General features: G+C 37.8%; 1 protein-coding gene across 1 annotated transcript; it reads right to left on the bottom strand.

Moving 5' to 3' along the window:
* Positions 1-1,093: 1,093 nt before the first annotated feature.
* On the bottom strand, positions 1,094-15,339 carry LOC136261639 (uncharacterized). Its single transcript, XM_066055675.1, has 9 exons — positions 15,180-15,339; positions 14,902-15,122; positions 6,814-7,007; positions 2,216-2,301; positions 1,951-2,165; positions 1,696-1,889; positions 1,537-1,646; positions 1,360-1,486; positions 1,094-1,307 (listed from the first exon to the last, which is right to left on the bottom strand). The coding sequence occupies exons 1-9, from the start codon at positions 15,284-15,286 to the stop codon at positions 1,215-1,217; spliced, it is 1,347 nt and encodes a 448-aa protein (XP_065911747.1). The 5' UTR covers positions 15,287-15,339; the 3' UTR covers positions 1,094-1,214.
* Between the last annotated feature and the right edge of the window lie 189 nt (positions 15,340-15,528).

Raw genomic sequence — 15,528 nt, 5'->3', positions numbered from 1 at the left:
ATGTTATTAAGGGTTACAAACATGCCTATATTTTCATGCCTGAGTTCAGAGTAGTACTGAATATCTGCTATCCCAAAACATACATAATATAATATGATCCACCAGTGTCACAACAAGCAGTATAACACATTCAGTGGAAACTTTGTTAGCTACACTAAAAAAAACATGTTTTTACAACTAGGTGAACCAGCTCTACCAACTAAACTATCTGCTATACACTAAACAAAGTTAGTATATATATATATATATATGAGTTAATTACATTGTCGTAACAAATTAAAACAGATTATGGACTTGTGGGGGATGAGATATGCTCATAGTATAGAGGATCTGGGGCCCAGGAAACAACCTCAAAGCAATTTGAGATCTGAAAGTAATATCAAGGAAATAGTGAACTAGAGAGGACAAAACTAAGGAGAACTTTGTAGCTATACAGTAGTTACAAGCCAAGGTTATAGGTTTGGAAGTAATTTTGATAATTTAGTCTTTCTAGAAGAAAGTAATAATAGTGGACTGCAAAAAGATAAATTAAAAAGTAGCCATGCACAACTATATTTTTAAACATTTAGTGGACCACACAAAAAAATTTATGTACGTAGCTATATGAAGATTGAATCTAGGAGTACAATCAAATAATGGAAGAGATGCACACATACATCTATATATGCAGGGTTCTGCCCAGGAATTCCCCTATAAAGTTTACATGGTAGTGTTGTATTAGAGTATATTGCATATACATCTGTTTAAATTGTACTGGTCAGTTTTTAGAGGTGTCACTGCCGACCAGTGTGGGCAGAACCCTGCATATAACTTCTAACATGATACTTTTCTGTGGTGCAGCCTGCTATAGTCTGAATTTCACAACTACTTTTTTGGCCGCAACTAGCCCCTGGTACATTTGCAAGAATTTTTGTGCTATGTTTTTCACTGTCAGGGGTACAAATGTATGAATTGGGACATCTCCTTATTTACTTATGGAAGTATATGTATTCAAAGAGTGCATTGGGAGAGAATCCACTGTAGCTAGATATATGAGCTACGAAACTTGGAGAATTGTGATTTAGATTCTCCAAGTTAACAAATTCATTTCCAATTTCAACATTAAAGTAAACCCAACTGTAATGATACAGCTACATTTATTACAGAACTGCTTCATTAACTGTTCTGATCTGGTACAAAAAAGATTGTTACGAACATTTCTAAAGAGTAGGTCACTAAAGTTTTTCATATTCTGAAGTAGGTGAAGGCCCAATTTGTCTCGTACAAAAACCGCAAGTGACAAGATCAGCAGTGAAGAAGACTCCCTCCTGTAGTACCAATGACATTGTTTAGTACACATTCAGGCAATGTAGCACTCACAATGGCTGACTTGAAAAATGCTTTCCAGAAGTCATACTGCGGCAGCATTTCAGGACAAGTTGACTTTCCCTTAGAAATATTGACAGCACTGCCGATGATCAGGTACAGTGTAACTGTCACCGCCAGGCTAGGAACAGTACACAATAAGACACTACCACAACTGACATCATTTCTTACACTAGCATTATTATCAGTCCAGGCCAGCCAACTTTGTCATTGTCATTTGAACTACTACTATGTCTTTTTTGACCAGAACAAGCTCCACTGTATGAAAATTCGACAAATACCTGTACAAATACAGTAAATTATTGAAATAACAAATACATGTAGGCATACCAAGCAGGCATCTTCTGGGTTTAATAAAAGTCCTTCAAAATGATCAGAAGCATCTCCCGTGCTTCCAGACTGACTCCATGTCGCTCCCAGGTCACATTTGAGGGTGACAATGGATCCCACATCACTGGTATAGGTACTTGGACACTTGGGATTATGGGTACCATTGCTGTAAGCTGCTAATATTGTGTCATTAGCTGTAATACAACAACGACCATAATAATATACTTGGATGATACTATTAGCTAGTTTACTTACTGAAGCTAACAAATGGGTTGACAAGATAATTGTATACTCCAAGACTGTAGGAAGTTGTACCATTTGTGATACATACTGAAGTGTTCACTAAGCCTTCACAATGACCAACACCAGATATTGGTTTACAGAAACTTATGTACATGGTGCATTGACTACTCTCGAAAAATTCCCTACAAGAATCTTCTGGTATATTACTGACTACCCAGTAATCAGGTCTGTAAACAGTTAACACACATGATATCACTATTACATGCAATACTGCTACCTGCTCAATGTCTTTATATCATGATGACTGTCAGCCTTACATTCTGCCGGCTCACATATCTTGCTGTATCCAAGAGTAATAACCACCTGAACAAAAATTAAAACACCATGCGTTTCTTATTACCTTACACTAGTACAGTAGGACCTCGACTATCTAAATTCTTGATTATATGTAGTGATGTGCGATACGCCTGAAATGGTGTATCTGTATCTAACAGCTGTGTAGTCACGATACGATATCAATATAGTGCATCCTTTGTACAAAGAAGCCAAGTTTAATTAAGTGTGTGGGTGGCTGATAAATTTATATTGTTTAGTACCAGCCATTACACTATTATATAACAAGCTTAAGGAGTTTAGGAAACAGGTTAAAAAACTCAGCTACACTTTTAAATTGAAGAAAGCCAGACCTTCATATTCCCGTGATTGCACAATCAAAATATCGATGTGCACGTGTGTATCGGTATCGCAATATATCGATAAGTATCGCACATCACTAATTATATGAACAATAGCGGTGACTGTTCTATTAGAGTATTTAGTCAATATGTGCATGTTCTATTACACCCTGTTCACACTACCTTCTAACCCGGGTAGAGCACGGCACGGCACGAAACAAATTGTAGTGTGAATCAATTGAGCCATGCCGAACTGGGTCCAGCATGGTACAACAAGGAGAGGTGGGCTGGCACGGGTTGGCCCAGGATAGGGTGCAGTGTGAGCTGGCCAACTCAGGTTAACAGTATAACTTGCTTCTGTTGGCCACAAAGTGAGTATATTCTATGCTTTGAAACTGTTCTTCAAAATGGCTACGATGTACCGTAGTTCTGGTAGACTTTGTGACAGTTACGCTTGTACGACACATTAATATTCCTGGGGAAAGGAACTTAAACATGGAATTTATAACATTGTACAACTTGGTTCTACGCTTCTTTGCCACAATTCTAGTGCCTTTTTATAAAGTGCCCTAAAGCTCATAGCGAACTATCAAGCTTGCATCAGATGCAGTAGTGTGAATAAGTACCAACCCAAGTTCAATAACCCAAGTTGAAAACACTCTGGCTAACCTGGGATAGTGTGAACGGGCTGCTAGAGTGTTTGAACACAGCTCTTAATGTAGATAGACATTTATCCGAACTAATTCACTTATCTGAACACTTTTGTGATTGAACTGGCACACACAAGTGTTTGGATAATGGAGGTTCTACTGTAGTGTCTAATTGTTTACTTTTCCTCTTTGTGTTGACGTACACTTTATCAGCATTACACAAAACTTTACCTCTGATTAACTTTGAAAGCTTTAAATTTGGCATAAACACAGAAGATACAAAGTTTTTGAGGTTTCCAGGGACTGATCAAGCAAGATTGAGATACAGTATGATAGGGAGGGTTTGAGCTTTTCTGGTCAAAAATATCACCCCAAAACCATACTGTCATGTCACCTTGACTGTGAGATATAAGCAAGCCCAAAAGTGTTTCAAAAAAATGCTTCCGATAAGTTGCTATGGACTTCGTGCAACAATGGACTTATTCATCCTTGTTTAACATTATTATGACTGGTTAACCTATGCATACTGCATTAGAAGAAAGAACGGCACCTTCACATGCTTCCACGAATCAACATTTTGTACTGTCAGCAAAGATAATAGGACACAAACGAGGACACAGGAATAAGTTTATCTACTCCAACATAGTCTAAAATTGTATCTCAAGTTTAAAAATTTTTTCCCAGGGCATACCTCAGACACCCAGGATGGCATACATGTGTCTGTTGTATGCTTTAAGTTTCATAGCCTGTTCCTTATTTATGCTATGCCAGCAGAAACAGCTTATATCAACCAATTCCTAATATAATAATGTTTAGAATGTCAGCTTTAAAGATTATGTTGGCGAAAATTGTCACCAGATTCAATTTCAAAACACATAATTTTCAAAAGTTTCCTGAGGGATACCACAGACCCCCTAGATTTAAGTGTACATGGAACAGAAAATTTGGAAACCTGCCACCAAAATTCCTGAAGCTGCTCTTCATTGTTAAGGTGATATTTTTGGCCAGAAAAGCCTAAACTTTCACTATTCCTAACATGAAAAATTCATATTAATTACAAGCACACTATACTAGAAATATTTTTTCTTACATATGGCTTTGTCAAGGCCTAGACAAGAAAAGACACCAAACTACTAGTTTGTTATACAAAATGTTAATTCCTGATTTTTGGTTCAGGAAAATAAGTGAGTGAAACTACGAATGCGATTACACATTAATAACATGTTTAAATAAACATTTTGTTCGACAGTCACTTGCTATCCCATAACCTTATAAGGGTGCAACAATATATTGCAATATTTTATATCACAATACTGATGAAACATATTGTGTATTGCAATATATTGCTGTGTTACAATATATAGTTAAATATTGCAGGGTTGTATTGGGCTGTGGCTCCTGGAGGGCGGGCATCAAAGCCACCAGAATGTAATTGTTGATGTTTTAGCAGTGACTAGACTAAAAGCCATATCCTAAACAAACAGTACTGGTTGTAGTACTGCCTACTTGTATTGTAATACCTGTTTAAAATTGAATACTAACTTTAGGGGGATAAAAATTTTTTTTTTTTGTAAAATTCATAACTTTAGTAGTACTGCTCATGGAAATATGCTGAAACTTGGTGGAATTATTCACATTATGTTTGAACAAAGTCATGTGGTCACACCCACTCTGTGACAAGAATTGTGTACCTGTCAACATTTAAATATGATCTTTGAAAATTTTTGTACGAAAAAATTTATTTTGCTAATAACTTGAAAAGTAAAATAGCTACAACTTGCAAATTTAGTACACAAGTTGGTGGACAACTCTGCTATAGCAAACACACCAAACTTGAAGGAGATTGACCACTCACTTTGCTGAGAAACACCAGCCGCAATCTCAATAAATAGACATTTATTTTTGGAATAATAATCAATTTCTTTGCATATAATCATCACAAACGCTACAAACTCACTACAACTGTTATATGGAATTAGTAATGGATGGTTAGTTCTTCATCACAATCATTGAAGAGTACAGCAGCGTTGCCATAAAGGACGCTTGCGACTATGTCTGCTAATGGCACCATTTTTGACTAAACTACTTGCCTCTCCGCCTTCTTCGGCCTCATTGCAGTAATTAGAGTGCTGTAGTGGTTGTATTTCACCAATTGTAATTGTTGTCAGGTAGCAAATCTGCCAAGATGAGAGTAAAGACTTCATTTTGCTTCATCCCAAATGGCTGCATTTTATTGCAGATCTTTTGACCAACTTCACGGTGCTGTATCTCTGGAACACAGTGTTGTACCAACTTTTAATCACCACCACCTTGTTGGAAATTTAATTATCTTTCAAATGGCGCCTAGTATTAGGGCATAGGTCTTCGGTTTACGCACTGTACGTAATATTTGAACTAGCATATTTATGACCCACCCTCATATTTAATGAGTTATTAATTAATAACTGTTGGCCATTAGCAGCTTTTGACTGGTGGGTGTACACCACATGACATTAATGCTATCTACTGCATCTGACGTAGCTTATATCCATGAGATATTTACATAAGCATAGCACTTTAACATCGCCAAAGGCCCTAATCCAAATATTATTACAATATACAGCAATATATTGGAACATTTTTAAAGGCAATATGTAATATGGTTATTTACCTGTATTGCTGCGTCCCTATATCCTTAATTTACATAAGTACACCTGGAAACAAGATATCCTCAAAAAGCCCTTGGGGGATGCTGGCTTTTACCTGTCTATTTAGTGAGTATGTGATAACTGTTCTATTAGAGTACCTCAATTGCTACTTTGGTTGTTACATTATAACACACATAAGTAGTTTACTCTGTAGGCATGACAACAAATCAATTATGCTATGCCAAAAAGTCATTCATAACTCTGCAAACGTTTATCAAATTCTCACCAATATTTGATATTTGACCTTTTTTAGTGCACCAAATTTCAAGGCAATTGATAATACATGTGTGCAGTGCTTGTGAAGCGTGCAAAAAGTACTTAGAAGAGTTGCTGGCCTTTCCCAACATGATGCAGCCAGAAACTTGACAACGACTAACATAATTAATATAAGATCTTTAAACAGGCTGTAGGACCAGGTGCCCTACAGACCTTCAGCACTTGTGCTGTAAAGCCTTAATAAATAAATAAATTTTTAAAATAATAAATCATTTAATCATTTTAAAAATTAAAATGAGATATGGAAAACACTGACAAAATTAATGTAGACTAAGTGAGGCCTTGACAAAATGCCTTACAAAGAAATATGATTGTCATTTTTCAGAAGATCAAACTATTTGTATTATTTTTTGGTATAAAGACAACCTTACTCAGTAGCACATTTCTCCACACACATACACACACACACACACACACACACACACACACACACACACACACACACACACACACACACACACACACACACACACACACACCCACACCCACACACCCACATTCCCATTTAAGCGATCACACAAACAACACAAACAGGTATGAGATGTGTGTAGTGTGTGTTTGTGTGTGTGCAAGTGTATAGTAACTTACTCCACAGGGATCATCAAAGTTCACAAAGAAGTTTAACAAATATGATGAAGCTTCACCATATCCTAGTCCAGGATTTCCTTCCCACGTATCATATGCATTACATTCAAATAAAATATTGGTTGTAAGAGCCGCCAAGCATTCAACAGTCGAAGATCCATTGTCCCACTGAGCTACAAGTTCAGATGAGTTAATGCCTACAAAACCACATAGTTTATAGAACAACTTGTAAAGAAAGGAACAATTATAAAACAAAATAAAACTACTGAAAATGTACAAATTTTCAATATTTTCAAGGAGAGAATTGTTTTTGATATGGCTTGTTTTCAAATATAAACAGTCCAGCTTCTCTTGTCCACTATTTACTTGACTACTGTAGTGTCAATGTTAAGAAAATATGATACTTGTGTAGATGATGAAAATACTTTATTTTTCCAGAATGGCCTAACACCATTTCTACATGGACACCCAAAAGTGGGGTTGAGTAACTAGGGAGGGTGGAAGCAGTTTAAGCGCCATTAAAATGAATTATGCAAAACCTTCGGTTTGTGGTGATGTGAAACGTGTGGATTATGTAACAAAGTTTGGCATCATTGTTATTATGTTAAGAATATACATACTTATCTAGTGCTAGAATTGCTACTATACGTGCCAAAGTGTTCCATCAGTTTTTGCCTAGAAAACTAACTGCTTTAATCATACAGTATGATAGTACTGTATAGTAGGGACCACAAAGGTTTGGGTGTGGCCCATGAAAAAACATCACCCAAAAACCAGCCTCACTTTTCCCTGACGACGATGAGGCAGTACTGGTTAGGTAAAAACAAGCCCAAACAAGTCTTCGGAGTGACCCGAAACACTTTCAACAAGTTGCTACGAAATTTTTTTTAAAAATTATTAAACAGATTTTCTAGTGACTGATTGTCCAACAAGCGTAACTCGATAACAGCTAAGGCTACGGGTTGATTTTTTCACTGTTTGATGTCACTTCAGCCGGACATGTGCCTTTTGGGATACCACAGTATGTACAATGCTTTCTTCATGGACTTACCAGTGTCCTCCTTTGTGTTCCATTCATCTTGGCTGACAGTGAAAGGTGTCAATTTGGCAGTAGCGCGTGATGGCTCCCTTTGTAACGGAAATCGTCTGTATTTTTGATTCGCAATGCTGTGTAACAGGTTGAACATAGCTGACAACAAAGCATAATGGATACTTTACTTTTCAGACAATAAATGGTAGCTAGGGTGTGTGGCACCATTTCTTTTGATGCAGTATGCGTGGGTTCACCATTTTATTTTACAACAAAAGTTAACAAACAAGTACATTAAAAAATTGGAATTTTCAACTAGAGTAGGGACCATAGCACATCGATAATAAGCACTGAAACAAGCTGGAGTAGTGCACGATATTAAATCACAGTAGGGATATAACACTTCTTATTGTTTTACTGTGATTTAATATCATGGACTACTCCAGCTTGTTTCAGTACTTTTTATTGATGTGCTATGGTCCCTATTCTAGTTTTTTTTCTGTGTACTTGTAAAACAACGTACATCACCTGAATCCTCACATGAAGCATATTCGAAAGAGCTAATGATCCCAACCATTTGCTGGTTATGTGTAGTGTGTTGTTATTCCAAACAAAACTATGTAGTTAACTTAATATTCAAGTAGCACCTAAAACGCTTCCACTCTCCTCTGAATAACTTACGATCAATGTGTGGCTTTAGGTTAAAGGAGTTAAGTCATGTATGCCTTGTGTTGTGTGAACATACATTCCCCAAAAGTTTTATGCACTTTAAAGGGTTAAAACAGGCGAGATGACAGCTCTTTTGTAAAGTAAGGCAGTAAAGTTTCAGAATGACTTCTGGCCTTGTAGCCATTAACAAGCACTGTGTTACTCCCCCAACTAATAAACCTAGTGATAATGTTGACAGTGGTGTTTCCCATAATCTACTCATCTAGTCTTACAGTTTAGTGATGGTAAGTGTATATTCTAGTGTTTGAATGCAGTGAATTAGCAAGTAAATAAGCTCCCACGTGAATATGACATGGAGAGGACAGGCATAAGATATAACGACCAGTGCTTCCTATTCTGTGCAATTCAAAACACAAATGGTGAGGTACTTAGGCAGTCTGGTCAGATAAGTTAACCTACTTGAGTGACCTGTGCAACAGGAAGCTAGGATTCTCAACAACAGAATTTGGACTCCACAGGCTGAGATCAGGAGGAGATACCACTGCTACCAATGCAAGAGTCCCAGATAGGCTGTTTAAAAGGCATGGGAGATGGAAATCCAAAAATGCAAGACAGATATGTCAAGCACAGCATACAAAGCAGGGTGCAGGTCTCCAAGAAGTAAGGACTGTATCTTCTCATCTACAGCTCTAAGTTGTCACAAAAATAGCCAACCAGCAGTGGTGGTACAAACCCTATGTGTTAATTGGTATGGTAGTAATGTAAAGCATGCATCAAGTGTAAGTGTAGTAGTATGGCAAAGCGTAGTAGTATGGTGTGGGAGTTGATTTTTTTTCTTTGTACTATTGTTTCTGGTAAGGTTCCTTGGTGGTCTGGCCTTTCACCTTCCCGCACACAAATGATGTCATAATGTGATTTCTATACTGCTGTATATTTATGTCATGCTTAAGAGAAGGCAAAATACATTAGAAACACAGTACCTCATGGAAGCCAAACCTCAATTGCATACCTTTGATCGCTGAGTGATAATCTTCTAAGCACTACATACACTCCCTTTACTTGTAGACCTGCACGGTTCAACCCTAATGCTTTGTTCTATGACTTTGAGGGTTAAGGAGCTCCTATGAACACATCAACCCAGTGGGGTTCAAAGTGACCATGGATGTTAATGCCAGGAGAAGGTATATATTACCTATGCTTCATAGATCCTTTACATCCTGGGATTGGAATCTGCTGTTTTCAACACCTCCTTCCGCACCTTCATCGACACCTTTCTACAAAGACATCTGTGAATTAACGCATTAGTAACTTAACTTTGGTTCGATTACTTGACCCAAGTTATACTTATGGACTGAATTTGACATTCATATAATGAACAATTCGAGACTTACAGTTAGCCAAAGCTTCAGTCGGCAGCAAGTTTTGTTACTGTTATTTGCCTCCACAATCGCCTTTTCATCCTATTCGCAGTAAAGAACAAGATTACTGTCACGAGATTCACAGTAAAACAGTAGTTCAACTTTTCTCCACCCAGTCAACACCAATTAATTAATGGTGCGGATGGTCTGAGCACAAAGTACATCAAGTATGTGGAGATTCCTATCCCAGGAGTATAAAGGATGCTCCAATCAATACATTGTGAATCGCAATAATTATATCAGGAATATCGACATTATATTGATTTATAGAACTTTGCGTGGGCGAGATCAAAGGAAAAAGTGTACTTTAAATTTCATAAAGTACACTCTCAGCCGGCCAACTGCTTCATCGACCACAAAGAGTGCTTTATTGCACCGCAAAGAGTGCTTAATTCGTTCAATAAAGCACTCTTTGCGGTGCAATAAAGCACTCTTTGTGGGCAATAAAGCACAGTTTCCCACGTGCCTTAGTGTAGGCTAATAGCCTATGGGGCTCGTGCCAGTACGACTAATCACCCAAGCCGGTGAAGGCTGATAGCCTCGCCGCGCTGAGTGATCAATCACCCCAGCCAATACGAGTTCCACCACTGGATTGCTTTTATAGACATACCTAAATGCTTCGATGATGGGTGGGAGAAGGTAACGTTGCTGTTACGTTTGTTAATGTAAACGGACAAGTCCTGGAGATATCACAGAAATACTTCACCATGTGACTCGCAATAGAATCGATTGTGGGTTGCGAGCAAAACCTGCCAAAAGATGCAATGAACGTCTACTATGCCAAACTATGGTGAAATACGCGTAAGTTATTTTGTTAAACTAGTTTGTGTGTTTTCAGACTGCTAATAGTCCGTGCAACGCTTGTTAATTACGAGTCCTAGTGTATGGTGAAGCTACACGACTAGAAAGTTCCATAAATCATTTAAAGCATAGCCTTGCTCGTGCTATATGAAAAATAAAGTACTCGGCCGCACGCCTTGTACTTTATTTTTCATATAGCACTCGTGGCTATGCTTTAACATATACATAAATACTACATAGCTACATGGCTGTGTTCAGAATTGCTGAAATGCAGATGCAGTGTACAACCAAATTATTGATTTAGCATTGCCACAGAGTAAAGATCTTCTTCAAGAAAAACTGACATATACACGAATTTTGAGGATACTTTTTTCAAATCCTGTATCGTTCCATCTCTGGTTTACCTTTGGTACTTAAGCCTGTCAGCCTTTGTCAGACTGTGCTACAATGCCAGGAATATCATTCTGAAGGCCTCACCTGAGACAGTCTAGATTTTTTTTCTCTATATATATCACTAAAAGCCCAACATATAACTTTTAGCAGGGATGGTGGCACCCAATACATGATCTTCTATCACCTTATCATGAATACCTGTACACAACACATTCTGTACACATATCTGGAAGCCATAATGGATCATAATGCAATGATTCTCAACAAGCAGACCCACGTATTAGCTGTTAGTTCTAAACACAAAAAACAACCAGTATATTGGAGTCAGGCATATACGTATAGTAACTCATAGTGTGTCTGGCATACTTACAATTTCATTTTAGACAGCTGAGTACCTAGTCCTGTATCACACTGAACTGCTCTATAATCTGGGAGGAAATTTTGAGACGATTGCTCACTCAGAAACATCAAATTATGCAAGTGTTTAAATTAACCATACATAAGCGTCTAAAAATTTGGTAGTCCAAATGGCTATTTACTTGCTGTTAAGTATACGATCACTGTACCGTATTTACTTGGTGTGGCTACTACCTCACTGCTGCAGGATAGTCCACTTCACCTCACTAATCGGATAAGCAAATACACTCTTCAAGGACTACGGATTCAAATGATAGCCATGGCGTTTATCCTCTCTATCTTTAAGGGAACAGCGAGACTACTAGTCAAACGTAGCGACTATTAAAAATGTAGCATGTAACCAAGGAAATACGTTTTATATTACAGACCAACTCCAATGACCTAAAATATTTAGTTAAGTTTACAGAGCTGGCATTCGATCACCTAAATTTGTTTTGTGTTCATAATGAACAAGTGTAAGGAATATAGTTGTTGATGTAAGATGACCACCTTTATTTTATTGCTATTTATGCCTATGATCCCTACTCAAATAAAAAATTTCTGATTTTTCCTGTTTGATGAGCCAACATGCATATTGTATCAAAGGAAAGAATGATGTGGGCCAGACATACAATAAAAATTTATTAAGCTAGTGAACGACCCCCCCCCCCCCCCAATTCCCCTGAAAGTGATGTGGCCATTTTGTTTCATTTTCAGCTTTGTTCCACCCAGCCACCTGGTAAACAGTAGGGCTGGGAGATAAAAAGATTATTATCTAGATAATAAAATCACCTATCATAAAAATAAGATAACAAATTTGCTTATCAAGATAATTTAGTAAATCTTCGTAATCTATTGTAAATCTTGTGGAGAGGTGTCAAACAAGTTGGGGAAGTGATAAAATTCAGCCACTACTTGACTTTATGTCAACAAAAGTGTTTATAACACTCCGAGATACTGTAATATCGTTTATCAAGATAAAATGGTTGTCATTTATCAAGATATAGGTTTTACCATTAGTGTACAGCATTACAAATGAACCCCCTGCAATCAATCCAATCACTACGGAAATTGCAACTATTTACGTGACTATCAATACTGAGGAGTGAAGTGGCCATTCCCAGGTATCTTCTATCCTTATACAGTCTTACAAACGAAGAACAATATGAAAACCTCCTCTGCAATCCAGTCGCTATGGAAATTATGGACAATTCTTGTGACAGCCAGTTGTGAATCAACAATTAAGCGGTAGTGGAGAAAGAAATGGGATACAAAGGAGGACAAAGATAAATCCATGATCCATGCATTGTAGCTGATGCAGCTGGCGAAAAGGTAACATCTCAGATCGAAGTGATGTTGAACAGCGAAGAAATCAAACCCATAGTATTAACCATAGTTGAGTTACAGTATGCTTGGCTGAAGGCATCATTCAGTAGAAAATTCAGTAAAATAGAAAACCTTTGTTGGGCAAGCCTGATCTAGACTTGCCAGATACACATGGCTATAGGATCAGTAGTTAACACTTGAATTGGGTGCCATTCAATATAACTTTATTAAAGCTGGAGTGTGTTGACCCCTTGGACAGCTACGGACAGTGTAGTCTTTGTTGAAATATCACTACAGCTAGCTATCAGAATGGGAAGAATACCTAGTTATCTAACTCTCAGTATTCTGTGTACAAAATCACTGTGGAGAATTTACTTTTGATTAAAAAAAAACACCTATAGTATCTCTACCAGTGATAGAGAATTGTTGGTTGGTACTGATAAAGTCAAGCCTTATTCTGTTGGCTGAGTGTTGTCACTGAATGTATACTCTCCCTATACAAACATTATGCGTCTTTCTCTCTTACTAATACTTGAAGTGCAGCTTTCTGTTTTTCACTGGTCATTGCAGTACACCCAGATGTCACTCTCTACACCTAGCCAATCTATATAGAGCATCATTATAGAACAAAGTGTCTTATCTTGTGCTGAACCTCGTTTGTCTTTGATTTCTTGGGCTACCCTCTCCTTAATTTCTACTCTCTTTCCATATCGATTCATGCATTCTACATTTTCATTTTGTGCAACGTATGTACCATTTCAACTATCAAGTGTGGGGCTTTCCAATGGGCTATGCAATGATAGTAAAACCTGTATCTCGATAAGTAAGTCATTTTATGATTTTTATCTCGATAATCAATATTATCTTGATAATTATGTGAAACTGTATTTTAAAATTTTACAGAATTGTTGACATAAAATCGAGTAGTGGTTGTTAAGTCAGAAGTTTATCATTTCCCCCAACTAGTTTGACACCTTTCCACAATTTTTCCATTTGACTGTGGTTGATTTACAATAGAGTACAAAGATTTACATTATCTTGATAAGAAATTTGTGACCATCTCAGCAAAAACCTGACCTGGTCACACAACTTCAGATTTTTTATTTTATTTTCTCAGCAATATTTTCTGCAGTGTCCAAGGTTTATAGTCTTGAGTCCAGGCTGCATTTATCCAATACAGGTTTGGAGAAGAAAAAATGATCTAGGCACAAGACTAGGAGGTCGGGGCTTTATTGCCTAAAAATATCACCCAAAAAACCAGCCTCACTTTTCCTTCTGGCAATATTAATTAGATGGGCATAACCAAGCTTCAGAGAGTGACTCCAAACCCTTCCAACAAGTTTCTATGGAATTTTAAAACTTTCCTTTTTTGTGGCGAGCCTGCCAGCAGTATTGTCAGTTGAGCACGTGTACTATGGCTGAGAATAAAAGATTATCTAGATACCTAAATTACAAGGCAGTAAACATAAACGAGATCGTTATTTCTTCAACTAAACTACTTTCATACCAAGTGACTACATAGCTAACACTATACCTTGGTTGATTTGTTAATCCATGGTGAACATTTAAAACTAAATTGCAACACTGTAGACTAATCGGAAGTGGTCTTAAAGGTAAGAGATTGAAGAATTTCTTGCGTAAATTTCAGATACGTGCTAATGCAAATGGAAGTTATGACTGCAAATGTAAGCGCCTGTAGTTTATTTTCAGTATAGGTGCTGTAAAAATCGATTGTCTTGCTCTTCCTATCGTCTAGCGCTACAATTCCAAAACTACACACCACAGGAGAGCCTTGATTCTTGATTGTCTACCGTAAAATACCAGTAAATTATTATGTTTGCTAAAGTTAGCTTTCAAAGGTACTTAATCGTCACTTTTGCAGATGTCTCGATCACTTGATTCATTGTACAAAAGCCCCTTGATTGAATCTGATCCGGTCATAAGTGTTTCAACAGACAGTATTGAAGTGACTACCCCTTGTAATAGAGGTGATGGTGTGTGTGTGTGTGTGTGTGTTGGGGGGGGGACTTTACATACTTTTCTGTAACTACCACTCACTCATCCGAAACGGATTCATATTATCATCATACGCTCCCATGCTGTATCCCACTGTCCCGTTAGTGACGCAAAGGCTGGTCGGTCCCAACACATCCTCGCTTGTATCACATCCGGAAATGCTTGAGGGTAGCTCCTGACAGAATGCCAAAAACAACGTACACTCATCAAAGCCGAAGTGTCTGCAGTTAGCTTCTGCCAAGGTAATCTGCCAGTACCCCGGCCTACGGACATGATGCAACCGTTCACATGCTGTTACAACAAATACAGAGTAAAATCACTTTACTAATGGCTCGATGTTATAATCTCCGGCAGTACATATTTCAGTTTGGGCACTGGCCAGGCACACAATCCCTAGTAGGAGAGCTAGCTGTCGCATGGCATGCATGGCGCCGAATAGAAGAGTAACTGCGCACGCGTATCACGTGCAACTATCATTCCGTTACTGATGCCCCGCCCATGGTATTTTTGACACAAAAACAACCGCAAAAATCGTAGTAGAATAGCAACTTTAGGCTGTATGTATTGCAAACGATGCAACGCTTCTTACGTGTTGCTCGAACGTCTGTGCATGAGCACTGCGTGCGATTTATGCAGAAAATTCCTGCGTAGACAACCTGCATCCGGACA

The sequence above is a fragment of the Dysidea avara genome, chromosome 7 (assembly GCF_963678975.1).
Source record: "Dysidea avara chromosome 7, odDysAvar1.4, whole genome shotgun sequence".
NCBI classification, from domain to species: domain Eukaryota; kingdom Metazoa; phylum Porifera; class Demospongiae; order Dictyoceratida; family Dysideidae; genus Dysidea; species Dysidea avara.
The sequence above is the reverse complement of the archived record's forward strand: the minus strand, read 5'-3'. Positions and strand labels throughout refer to the sequence as shown.

Coding starts and splice junctions, on each gene's coding strand:
- LOC136261639 (XM_066055675.1), bottom strand. CDS start 15,286: ATGCATGCCATGCGACAGCTAGCTCTCCTACTAGGGATTGTGTGCCTG. Junction 15,123..15,179: donor AACATCGAGCCATTAGTAAA/GTGATTTTACTC, acceptor TCATGTCCGTAG/GCCGGGGTACTGGCAGATTA. Junction 1,487..1,536: donor GGACTGATAATAATGCTAGT/GTAAGAAATGAT, acceptor TACTGTTCCTAG/CCTGGCGGTGACAGTTACAC.